Source organism: Echinops telfairi, unplaced genomic scaffold (genome assembly GCF_000313985.2).
Source record: "Echinops telfairi isolate 266 unplaced genomic scaffold, ASM31398v2 ScPeMD7_12;HRSCAF=54, whole genome shotgun sequence".
Lineage (NCBI taxonomy): Eukaryota > Metazoa > Chordata > Mammalia > Afrosoricida > Tenrecidae > Echinops > Echinops telfairi.
The window spans coordinates 83,243-95,520 of NW_022103909.1; the positions used below are offsets into that span (position 1 = coordinate 83,243).

General features: G+C 59.9%; 1 protein-coding gene across 3 annotated transcripts in view; it reads left to right on the forward strand.

Moving 5' to 3' along the window:
* Nucleotides 1-11,769, forward strand: part of RARG (retinoic acid receptor gamma) — a 37,082-nt gene extending 25,313 nt beyond the window's left edge. For 2 of the 3 annotated variants that reach the window (XM_045287342.1, XM_004711340.2), the window contains 7 exons: nt 6,621-6,769; nt 7,151-7,292; nt 7,986-8,146; nt 8,336-8,512; nt 9,148-9,352; nt 9,597-9,755; nt 10,498-11,769. In XM_045287342.1, coding sequence (XP_045143277.1) covers nt 6,621-6,769; nt 7,151-7,292; nt 7,986-8,146; nt 8,336-8,512; nt 9,148-9,352; nt 9,597-9,755; nt 10,498-10,697 — 1,193 coding nt within the window. In that variant the 3' untranslated portion in view covers nt 10,698-11,769. Of the gene's footprint in view, nt 1-1,475; nt 1,689-6,620; nt 6,770-7,150; nt 7,293-7,985; nt 8,147-8,335; nt 8,513-9,147; nt 9,353-9,596; nt 9,756-10,497 lie in introns of those variants that run through there. The other variant, XM_004711341.3, reaches the window with a different exon arrangement.
* Nucleotides 11,770-12,278: the final 509 nt, after the last annotated feature.

A 12,278-nucleotide genomic window follows, 5' to 3' on the forward strand; every position in this document is an offset into this window, starting at 1 on the left:
GGGCGCTCAGTGTCCCGAAGGGGCAACCAAGGGAATAGTGGCGTGGCCCTTGGAGATCAGAGCGGCAGGGGCAGGGCCACTAAGTGTGTCATCGAAAGGGAAGGGGCAGCTGTTGCCTGTGGCGTGGGTATTTAAAGACCCCGAGGAGCGAAGCGCTGTTATTGTCCAACGGGCACTTGGGGGGGGGGGCACGGTAGAAACCCCGGTGGAGGAGAGTTGGCACTCAGGAGGGCAATTTTGTCCGAGGCTCAGTGAGCACCGAAGGGACCGTTTTGGGGGTAGTTTGGTGGTATGAAAGTCAAGTTCGGCTTGAGGAAGGGGCGGCGAGAGAGGCAGTTGCGGCGCTACAAGGCGTCAGTGCGGGGATCGGGGTTCGGGGCCCGGGAGGGAGGACCGGCCGGCTAGGAGGGGTAGACTCCGGGCCCGCTGGAGGGGGCGGGGGGACTCCGCGGCGGCGCTGGCGACGGCTTGGGCGGGGTGGGGCGGGGCCGGGTCAGGAGGAGGTGAGCGCGCCCGGCCACCCGCCCCGAGGGGGGTTCCCGGAGAGTTCAAGACGGGAGCGCGCTCCGGCCCTTGGACCGGGGGTGGGGAGGACGGGAAGGAAGGAGGAGGCCGCACGCGCGGAGCCGCAGGAATGTACTGTGCAGCCTCCAGCGCGCGCACGGAGGGAGAGGGTGGAGCCACGCCTGGGAATGACAGGGGGGTGGGGGTGGGGGGCGTGTAGGTAGCGCAAGTTCCCGGGCTCCGGAGAACCGGGGCGTCCCGGGGAAATTCAGCGTTCTCCTAACCCCGGGCACCTCTGCCTTTATTGACTTGAGGGAAAAAGGGAGTGTTGGCGAGAGGGAGGGGTGCAATTCTATGAAAAGGAAATGCGTGTGCTTGGTTCCTCCATTTCTTCCTCCAACCCCGACCAGGGCACGCGCTTATGTGCAAAGGCGTTCAAAGCCTCCGGGGCTGTGGAGAGAGGCTTTCAAGCATTCTCCCAAGCCAGATGTGCTTGCACACACGTGTATGCTTAGTTGATATTTGTGTACATGTGGATAGGCTTTGCACTATTGCATATTTGCAAATGCTTGCGTGGTGCCTGCCAAGATAAATGCGTGCACGGATGTGTGTATAAGCAAGCCAGCAAGCGCCGCGGAACCAGTGTACGTCTGTGTCTGTGTCTGTGTGTGCGCTCCACTCCCTCCGCTGCTCATCTTGGTGCCCGGCCCCCTCCGTTCTCCAAGCCCCACCCCCTGCCCCTCGGGCTTCGCTTTTACAAAAGGTCTCCCCAGCACTAGCTGCCGAAGCGCCCAGAGTGAGCTGCCCGGCTGCAGAAGCGGCAGCCGGGACTTTGCGCCCCGCCCATTCCCCCTTTCCCAGCTGGGGATCCCCCCTCTTCCCCGCCCACCCCTTACCCCCCATGCAGCCCTGCGCCCTATGCTAGCCCTCCTCCTCCCCCCTCCAGGAGCGGGACGCCGCCGGGGGAGGAGGGGGTATCGGCTGCGGGTCCTTGGTGTTCCCAGCACCCAGCTCCCCTCCAAGCCTGGCCGCGATGTACGACTGCATGGGAACGTTTGCCCCGGGCCCGCGACGGTTGTACGGAGCGGCGGGGCCCGGGGCCGGCTTGCTGCGCAGAGCCACCGGCAGCTCCTGTTTCGCAGGACTTGAGCCCTTTGCATGGCCACAACCCGCCAGTCTGCACTGTAGGTACCGGAGGCCAGGGGTGGGGTGCAGGAGTGGCAGGGGCTCTCTTTCCGCTTGTAACGGGTGGAACTGGGGTGCAGTCAGAGAGACTGGCCCTTTAAATGTGAGAGGCGGGTGTGTTGGTGAGAGGGATACTGGCCCTTTAAACGTGGGGGCCTTGGCGACTCCTTTGGGTGTGTGCTGTGGTGTTTGGAGTATGTGGTTTTTATGGTGGGTGTTTAGGTAGGCTGTGCGGTTGATGCCGTTCCAAAGTTCTTGGCTGTAGGGAGAGACTGAGGTTTGTTGGTAGTTTGTGCCCTCAGTCTGCTCCCTGTAAGGGGCATAGCACCCAGGACCGTGGGTTGCGTTTGTAAAGTCCTTGTGGGACATAGGGGTGTAAACGATATTATTTGCAGAGCAGGCAAATCCCTGGCGTATGCAGCACCTTGCCTCCGGGGTGTGGGTGTGGGGGTTTCTCCACGAACTGGCGTCCTCCGACGTCGTTGGCAGGCCCTGGTGGCCCTGTGTGGAGTCGTTTGTGGCGTGAGGCCACGAGGGCGTGTGCCCCTGCGTGGCTGCGGGGCGGATTTGGAAAGTGATGTGTGCGAGAGGGCATCCTGTGCGTCCTCCCGCGCTGGTGTAAGGGAGAAAGCTGGGCGATGCCGCCCCCGACCCCCCGTCCTAATTCCGAAAGGATACAGTCTTGGAAGTGTGCGTGTGCGGTTGTTGTGAAGAGAGGTGACTTTTCCTATGGTATCCAACACCCAACTTGACGCCAAAAGTTTAAAACAAAGTCCCCGTGTGTGTGTGTGTGTGTGTGTGTGTGTGTGGTGTGGGTTGGCCTGGAGGTGGCAGTGGTAGTTCAACTACTGGGTCCCCAAATATCCATCTTCCCCCTTCTGTGAAACGGGAGATGCCAGGCCTGGGGCCCTGGAACCCCTTTCCAGAGCGGTAATAAAAAGCTGGGGACTGCGAGGCAGTAAAATGAAGTCCAGATGAGAGGCGTCTTTGAAGCCTGGGCTGCAGTGCCTGGCGGGGGTGGGGTGTGGGGAGGGGCCGGGAGGGGATCCTGGAGCACCCTGCAAGTATACCCTGGGGTGGAATTGAGCTTGCAGCCCGGGTGTCAACGGCAAGGGGGCACAAGGGGCTTGGGGCGCGCTCGCTAGGAAGGAGCCGGCGGCGGGCGGGGCGGCGGCGGGCGCTGGGGGAGTGCGCACGCCGGGTCACGGAGCCCCCGCCAACGCGCCTCGCTCCTTGGCACTCGGCAGCGCTGTTTACAAGTTCGACTATTTTTTTTTTTTTTTTGTCTCTAGTTCTATAACAGAGCTGCTCAGATTTAATGACTGAGAGACTGAAGAGGGAGGTGGCAAACCGGAGACCGTACTCTGTGGCGGGTGGGGCAATCACGAAAAGGGTGGCATTTAAAGGGTGCAGAAAGCCTGGAATTACCGCTTTGTACCCAAACTTTGAGAATTCTTAACCTTCCTTTCATTGCCCAATAGGATGGGAACTGCAGGGGTAGGTGGGGGTGAGGGCAAGATGGAGAGAGTTTTCTCAGGAAGGGCTTTGGGTGGGGGCTGGGTGGAGACTCAGGCCTGGTTCAGGCTGGCAGCCTGTCTTTGCATTTCAATATGAACTAACAATTTGTCCTCTAGGACAGGGTCCGGGTGGGCAGACCAACCCAGCTTCAGACCTGGCCCCGCACCGCACCGTCAGGGGGAAAGTTGTTTAGACCCGTGTGTCTAAACCAGGGGTGGAATGAGGTCCTCCCAGGGAGGGCCAGCTGGTGCCCTGGTGCCCTGGTGCTGCTGTGGCGGGCTTCGTATTCAGCTTGTGGCGGAGTTGCACCCTGGCAAATGTGAAGCCCTGCGCTGGTGGGTGTGGGCTCTGTGGCGTGTGCATTCACCACCACCCTTGGGTGGCTGGAGGCCTCTCTGTGAGCCCCTCTGTGCCAGAGCCTGGTGGAGGTGTAGAAGCCCATCAGTGGGCCTGCTTGTGTGTCCTGTGTGCTGTTGTCATGTAAGAGTGTGTCTCTAAAGAGGTGTGTGTCAGATTCCTAGTCCCCTGGCTTCTCTGCCTGTGCCTCGCAGCTGGGAGCGTTTACAGCCGGTTATAAAGAGTTTGTTTGAAGCTCCGCACAGCCTAGCCAGGAATTTCCTCAATTTCAGCAATTTGGGCTTTAAAAGGAGAAAAACCCCTAGTCCACCCCCTCCTCAGCAGGGGCCCCTGCCCAGGCCCAGCCTGTTCGACAGGGGCTGGGGGGCGGGGGGCCGCCTGTTGTGGGCAGGAGTGGCTGCTTCCTGGTGGTGACTCTCTGCCCGGCCTGCAAAGGGAATTGAGTGGACTCAGTTTGTCTCCTGGCACCCTCCAGGCCCGATTGCCCTCCCAACCTATGGGAAGCACTTTCGGGTTCAGGGGCTGGGGATGTGCCACAAGGCGTGTGGGGAGAATGGGTTGACAATACCATTTCAACAGGAAAGGCTGCCCCCAGGCCTGCCTCTCTGCAGCCCCCAGCCTGTAATTGGCTGACACTGCCCCATGCCGCTCTGACCGCACCCAGAGCCTTGCTTAAGAGGAAATGAAGCAGCGTTCTGCGGGCAGGGAGCACAGCAGCAGGGCACTGAGCAGTGCCACCCCACACACAGGCCCGTGGACAGACACGTGCTTCCAGTGGACACCTGGGAGGACCTGAGGGGACAGGGGGGGTGGGGGAGAAGGCCCTGAAAGGCATGCCAACCCCCTGGAGTGCCCTGCCCCCAGTCTTGAATTGACCCAAGAGCCCTTCTCTTTTACCCCCCCTGTTTTTGGGGAATCTCCCCCTAGCAGGATTCTTATGTTAATTGTGTGTTGGGGGGGGCTTCCCTCCTGTGGATGGGTGGACTAACCTAGAACCCCCAGCATCCAGGACAGACATTCCTTCTGGTTTCTGCTTGTGATTGGGGCAGACTTATGACCTGGCGGGTTAAAAATAAGGTGCTCTTGGGGCAACTCCTTCCGGGAGGAGGGTCTTAGTGCTTTCTTGCATTAAACATCCGCCAGGGGTAGGTAACAGGTCTTTCAAGTTGAATAACTTTCGGATGCTCCCCGCCCCTGCAGACCAACCCCACACACAGGTTTACTGGGCCGCCACCTGCACTCATGCAGGGTGTTCGCCACACGCTGTCTGGGCCCCCGGCTGAGACCCCTTTTGAGCTGTGGTTGGTGCTGTTGGCACAGTTTAGGAGTGAAGACACAGGTTATGAGAGAGGGGCCAGTGATAGCTCCCCTTCCCCACTAGCCTTGGTTACCCACTGTCACGTGACCTCTCTGATTTGCTGTGCCCACCCCCCAACAGCTTCTATACCCGAGGATCTGAGCAAATACTCAATGTCCCCTTCCTTCCCCAGCCTCTCAGATCTAGTCAGAAGATGTCACCTTGCCCCCACTACTAACTGCAGAGTGGCACCAGACTGGCTTCCTCCCTCTTAACTGCAACCTCATCAAGGCCTTTGCATCTGTATCCCCTAGCCCACCTTCCTGACATCTGTACCCCACCTGCTGTGCTCTCTCTGGTTTTGTGGAAAAGGACATTGGAGGTTTTTTGAGGGACCGTCTTAGGAGAAGCAAGGAGCCCTCCTTGGTGGCACTATTGAGTAAGCATTGGCCTGTTAACCACAAGGTCGGTGGTTCAAGTCCACCGGTGGATCTGAGCGAGAATGATGAAGCTCTACATCAGTGGGTCTCAACCTTCCTAATGCCGCAACCCTTTCATACAGTTCCTCGTGTTGTGGTGAGCCCGTATGTGGGGATATTTGCATGTGGGTGGACCCACCTGGAGACGATAGAGGAGCGGTGTCTTGGTTCCTAAAGCCATTGGAAATATGTGTTTTCCTATGGTCTCAGGCGACCCCGGTGAAAGGGTTGTTCGACCCCCAGGTTGAGAACCTCTGCTCTACATGAACCTCACAGAGGGTTGCGGAGAGTCAGAATCAGCTCGATGGCAGTGGGTTTGTTTTTCTGAAGTGAGGACGTGAGGTGCCCTACTGGCATAATGAGTTAAGCATTGGGCTGCTAACTACAGGGCATCGGTTTGAATCCACCAGCTACCCCTGAGAAAGATGAGGCTATCAACTCCCTGAAAGATTTGCAATTTTGGAAACCCTGGGGAGCCACTTCTACTCTTAGGGCCTACAAGAGTCAGAATTGATTGGGTTATCATGGGGGATATATTGGGGAATCCTTGGGTAGAACAAACTCCTTCCTTGTACTCTGCTAACAGTCAAAAGGTTGGCAGTTCAAACCCCCAGAAGTGCTGTAGAAGAAAGTCCTGTTTTGGCAAAGCTAACAGGGTGTTCTTGGCTATAACCTCAGGTCTGCTCTGTAGCACGTGGGCTTCTCCTTGACTCTAGGGGCCTCCCCTACTCTGTGGTAGCTAACAACAACTCGAGGGGAAAGCGGGAGGATTCTCTACTAGGTGCTGCTTGGGAGAAGAAGAGGCCCTGTCCTTCTTAGAGAGTATCCCAGCAGGTGGTCACCAGCACCAGCAACAGGTGGCTCAGTTGCCTGCCACCCCCAGATCTATTGTCTCTTAGGGAGGAGGATGGTGGGAGATAGACCACCTGACCAAGAGTGGCCAGAGTGACAGTGAAAGGCCTAGGGGCTCCTAGAGACATCACAGGTGACAGGGCCATCACCCCTGTAACCCGTTGTCTAGGTGGGAAAGCTGAGGCCCCGAGAAGTTAGTGTCCACGGTAGCCTTGGCTTGGAATTTCAGAACTGGTGCAGCAGCGGTCAGGCCCGGGGCTGGTCTCAGTGAGGGGCCCTGCGGGTGGGATGGTCTTCTCACGCTGGGCTGCAGGAGGAGGATGTGGAATGGAATGGAGTGTGTATGATGAGTGGTTAGGCGACTTAGAGACCTAAGGGGTCCTTCTCCCCACCCTCCCCCTGCCCTCACATCACTCGGTTCTCCCCAGCGGTGGAGACACAGAGCACCAGCTCCGAAGAGATGGTACCCAGCTCCCCCTCGCCCCCTCCGCCGCCTCGGGTCTACAAGCCATGCTTCGTGTGCAATGACAAGTCCTCGGGCTACCACTATGGTGTCAGCTCTTGTGAAGGCTGCAAGGTGTGTACCTCCTGGGCTGGGTGGATCAGGCTCCAGGGGACGGAGTGGGCCCACATGGGGCGGGCACGGGAAGCTGTGTGCCGGGCGGTTCATGAGTGGACTGGGCTAGGCCCGGGGAGCTACCTGCCAGGCCTGTGATAGAGCCTGGTCCTCCCAGCATCCTGTCTCAGGGACCACCCCTCCACACTTGGCCAACTAGCCTGGCCAGGAACTGCTTCGGCTTCAGCTTTTGGGGCTTAAAAGGGATGCCCGGTGGTCCCAGAGCCCACCCCCTTCCTCCTCAGCAGGGACCCAGGGCCCGGCCCGGCCTGTCGGGCCCTGGGGCTCCAGCTGTGGGCAGAAGCTGCATCCCCATGGCGGGGGGGTCTCGCCGCCTTCCAGGGCTTCTTCCGCCGCAGCATCCAGAAGAACATGGTGTACACTTGTCACCGCGACAAAAACTGTATCATCAACAAAGTGACAAGGAATCGCTGCCAGTACTGCCGGCTGCAGAAGTGCTTCGAAGTGGGCATGTCCAAGGAAGGTAGGCCCCCTCACCCTGGCCTGGTCAGGAGCCCTCCCATTCTGCCCTGCAGTGGCCACCCTCTCCCCACTGGCCCCGCCTCTTCCCTGACCTCTGAGCCCAGCCTGCCCTGAGGTCCTGCCTCCTCCTCCCTGGCCAGTCCTATTTGATTAGCTCCATTCACCCTTCAGGCCCCACCCATTCCCTTTCTTCCCTCTGTGCTGATTAAGCCTGCCTCTGAGTACCTGAGTGGGAATTAGGATCTCCTCTACCCCTTGGTTTGTGGGGAATTGGGGGGCTTGCTAGTCCCCTTCCCCCTCAGGACTGAGCCTGAGGTGGATCTGGGGTGCCTCCCCCCTGCCATTGTGCTGCCAAGGCTATAAGTGGATATCCTGCTGCCTGCATATCCTGCCCCCCCACCCCCACCCCACCCCCCCAGCTCCTGCAGGGTGACAGGAAGGGCAGGATGGAGCCTGAGTGGCCTGGGGAGGGGCAGGGGCTGCGGGCCCTGGGTGGGGCTGGGGAGAAGCCAGCCTGGGCAAGGGAGTTGATACAGGCGATGGGAAAGCCAAGGCCTTGGGCAGGGCCCAGGAATAAATAGCTGTTCTTGCTAAGAGCTGAGCATGAACTGAGCAGATGAAATCTGGGTGGGAGGGGACACCCAGAGGGAAGCTCTGAGGGTCCCGACTCACCCCCTCCTCTTCTACCCCTCAGCTGTGCGGAATGACCGCAACAAGAAGAAGAAAGAGGTCAAGGAAGAAGGGTCACCCGACAGCTATGAGCTGACCCCCCAGTTAGAAGAGCTTATCACCAAGGTCAGCAAAGCCCATCAGGAGACCTTCCCCTCCCTCTGTCAACTGGGCAAGTACACCACGGTGAGGAGCCTACAGGCACTTGGCGAACAGTGGGGTGGCGGCGGTGGCGGGTGGGGTCCGGTGCTGAGACCAGGAGGACATCCGGAGGGGGGCCCCTGGGAGCACACAGAGGGGAGAGTTTAGGGGGCTGGCAGAAAGAAGGCAGTCCCAGGGGTGAGCCTCAGCTTGTCTTCTCATCCCCACCCCCAGAACTCCAGTGCCGACCACCGGGTGCAGCTGGATCTGGGGCTGTGGGACAAGTTCAGTGAGCTGGCCACCAAGTGCATCATCAAGATCGTGGAGTTTGCCAAGCGGGTGCCTGGCTTTACAGGGCTCAGCATTGCTGACCAGATCACTCTGCTCAAGGCTGCCTGCCTGGACATCCTGGTAGGTCAGGCCCCACACCTGCCGCTGCCACCCAGCCGAGCGGCTCCTCTTAGCTCACTCCAACCTCTTCTCTCTCTCTCTCTCTCTCTCTCAGCTTTCTGAAACCCTTACTGCACCCTGCAGCCCAGGCTTGGCCAAGTCCAAGATGTCTATGTCTGCCAGAGCCGGGCTCTGATTTGAGGCTTGATCCCAAGCACCCATCTGAGCCCCCCAAAGATCATGGGCTCCCCAGACCCCTTCCACCAGAGTGCCAAGCTCATTTTGCCTTACCCTGGCCCCAAGACCTGACTGTGGACTTGTAGACCCCTTGCTATGCCTTAGGCTCTCTGTAAGAACAATTCTTGAGCCGGTGGCGCAGGACCACGCATGGTATCATTCTGTTGTGCATAGAGAGGGTCCCTGAGGGTCAGAACCATCTCATGGCACCTAACCATAGCAGACCCCTTGCCACCTCCTGCCGTCTCAGGACCTGCCTCCCAGGCCTGCTTTAGACACGCCTCGAATCTCCATACTTCCCTCCAACACCTGCCCCACCAGGCACTTAACCTGCCTTGGACGCCCTCTTGGTCGGGGTCCGGGGTTCTTTCCCAGAGCCAGCCCTGACTCTGCCCCCCTGCTCCCCTCCACCCTGCCAGATGCTGCGGATCTGCACGCGGTACACCCCCGAGCAGGACACCATGACCTTCTCCGACGGGCTGACCCTGAACCGGACGCAGATGCACAACGCCGGCTTTGGACCCCTCACGGACCTGGTCTTCGCCTTTGCCGGGCAGCTCCTCCCTCTGGAGATGGACGACACGGAGACCGGGCTGCTCAGCGCCATCTGCCTCATCTGCGGAGGTGCGAGGGCGCCCCCTGGCGCGCGCCCCTCCTGGGATGGCTCCACCTGTGCGCTGCCGCGGGGAAGGAGGGGCGGAGCCAGGGGTGGCCGAGGAGCGTGCAGGGACTTGAGGACAGCTGGCCGATGGGGCAGATGTTGAGGCCTGGAGGCCCCTGGGGCAGAGCCAGTGGCAGATCAGCCACCGGTCACTGCCTTCCCGGTCAGTTTTCTGTCCCTCTCACTCCACTGTGCTCCCCACCCCAGACCGCATGGACCTAGAGGAACCTGAAAAGGTGGACAAGCTGCAGGAGCCGTTGCTAGAAGCCCTGAGGCTGTACACCCGGCGCCGGCGGCCCAGCCAGCCTTACATGTTCCCCAGGATGCTCATGAAGATCACAGACCTCCGAGGCATCAGCACCAAGGGTTAGTCAGGAGTCGGCGGGTGCCCTCTCTCTGCTTGAAGCTGCTGGTCCCCCAGGCCCGGACAGGTGAACAGGAAGAGACAAGGACCGGGAGGTCTACACTGGAACCCTAGCTTTGCCACATACAAGTGGGGAGGTTTAAGGGGAAGTCCTTGACTTTGGGGACTCAGGTTTTCTTGTTTGCAGAGTGGGCTCTGCCTGTACCTGCTTCTTCCTTGGGCTGCAGGAGCATGCAGCTTGGCATTGCACCACTTAAAAAAGTCACTCTCTCTACTGCACCATCCAGTTGCCGAGCTGAGTCGCCACAGGTGGCTAGTGACTACTCTATCAGCCAGGGCAGATGGTCCATCCTCACCGAAAGCTTGATGGGACTGGACGGCACTGGCAAAGACGGCTGTCTGGAATACAGTATTAGATTCATATCAGCTGTGATTGTAAATGTTCTTAAGAAGGGCCTAGGAACTACTAGCCAACCTGGCCCATGGACTGGATGGGTGTTGAGTAGTGTGCCCTGAGAGTAGACAGCCTGCAGGAATGGGCTAAGGGCAGCAGACCTAGCAGAGAAGACCAAGTAAAGGGTCCAGGCAGTTGGGTGAGAACCCTCGAGCGAGTGGAGCCAAGAAGTTGCTGAGGACGGAGAGAGGTGGCAAGACTCTCTAGGCAGTTGAGAAAGGTGAGGGAAGTGGCCTGGACCAGGATGGGCCTCCACCACCCCTGAGTCTCTCCTCCTCCCTCCCTTGCAGGAGCGGAAAGGGCCATTACTCTGAAGATGGAGATTCCTGGCCCGATGCCTCCCCTGATCCAGGAGATGCTGGAGAACCCCGAGATGTTCGAGGATGATTCCTCGCAGCCTGGCCCCCACCCCAAGTCCTCCAGTGAGGATGAGGCACCTGGGGACAAGGGAAAAGGGAGCCAAAGCCCCCAGCCTGACCAGGACCCCTGACTCTCCCCGCTGTCGGGGTTGGGGCTCCAGGTAGCAGACTGACCATCTCCCAAAAACCACCAGTGGCCGGGAGAGGACCTGCTCTGCCTTCTCCCTACCCCTTCAAACCAGCTCCTTGTTTTTGCCAAAGTTTCGGGGGTGGGGGGCGCTGCTCACCCCCCTACCTGCTCTGACTGGCTCGCCCTCCAATCTGGGGGTGCCTGTTCTATTCTCACAAGGAGCGAGGGCAGAGGGGTGAGCGTGAGTCTGGACTCTGGAATCGCCGCGCTGCCCCCCAGACACCAGGGTCTTCAGCTCCCTCAGGCAGGAGGAAGCCCCTGCCAGTTCACAGCCTGCCCCCCTGCCAGGTGCTTAGGCCTCTGGGCGCGGACAGGAACACTAGAGACCAAATGGGGGTGCAGGGGCCGGGCTGAGCCCACCCTCGTGCCCCTGCCAGTTGGTGCCTCATGCTGCATCCCGCACCGTTGGTGCCTCATGTGCACTGTCCCTGGTGGGGACGGGCTGGCCCTGAGTTTCTGTGGGGCCAGAAGAGAAAGGGGCAGATGTGGGCCCATTCAGCACCTCTTTGCTCTAGCCCAGAGCATGCCCTGTGCCCTCCGTTACAAGCCCCTCCCCCAGCCCTGCCATGTGCCTTGGGCCCCCTCTGCCCCCCATCTCAGCCATCGGGGCAGGGACCCTCCAACACTACAGAGGGGCCAGGGGCTCCCTCTCCCCCTAGTGCCTTCCCCCCTGACCCCAGGGCAGCTTGGCCCAGGGAGGGGTGCTGCGTAGCTGGTCCCACCCTGACCCAGAGGAAGCCTCTATTTATTTATTAGCTTTTGTTTACACCCTGGAATCGACCCCTTCCTCCAGGGGTCTTGGGAGGGGGAGCCCAGGGCCCCTGTGACCCCATCCTCTTTCCTCCAGTCCTGTTTGTATTTAGCTGCCAAATAAGATTCCCGCTGGCTCCCCCCTTTTCTCCGGGGGGGTCAGGGTGCTGCCCCTTCCCCCTCTGTTTACATCTCCCTTCCACCCGGCTGTATCGCATATTGCTGAGTTTTCTATTTTTGCAAAATAAAGTGATGGAAACTCACGCAGGCTCTGGCTCCCTCTAACGGGTGGGAGGGGAAGTGAGCCCGCAGGGGCTGGGGAGCTGGCCGCAGAGGGCTGTCCTTCAACAACACCTTTTTGCGGCCTGCGATGCAGAAATGGATTGAGGACGCACCTGTGCCAGGGGACACCGAGCATCTGGGCCGCTGTGGCCCTTTGGGAAGGCAGGAGTGGCCTTCAGAGGCCTGGAGGGCGTCCTGGCCGCGTTATGAACACGTGCGCATCTGTCCTCGGGAGGGGCTCCTGCCCAGCTCCTGGAGCCTGCAGCTGTTAAATGTTCCTCCCACGCCAAGAGCGCGTGCGCTACGCCACCTGTGACTCCATTACCACTGGGGTGACTCACCCCCACTAGCCTTTCAGCTCCCAGCCTTCACCCCGCAACTGACCTCCACCCCACTGCTCCCTTCTCTCCCAGTAGCTCACCCTGCACTGCTTCCAACCTCTCTGCGCCTGCGCCGCCCGCCCCATCACTAGGATCCCCTCTGGCACCCC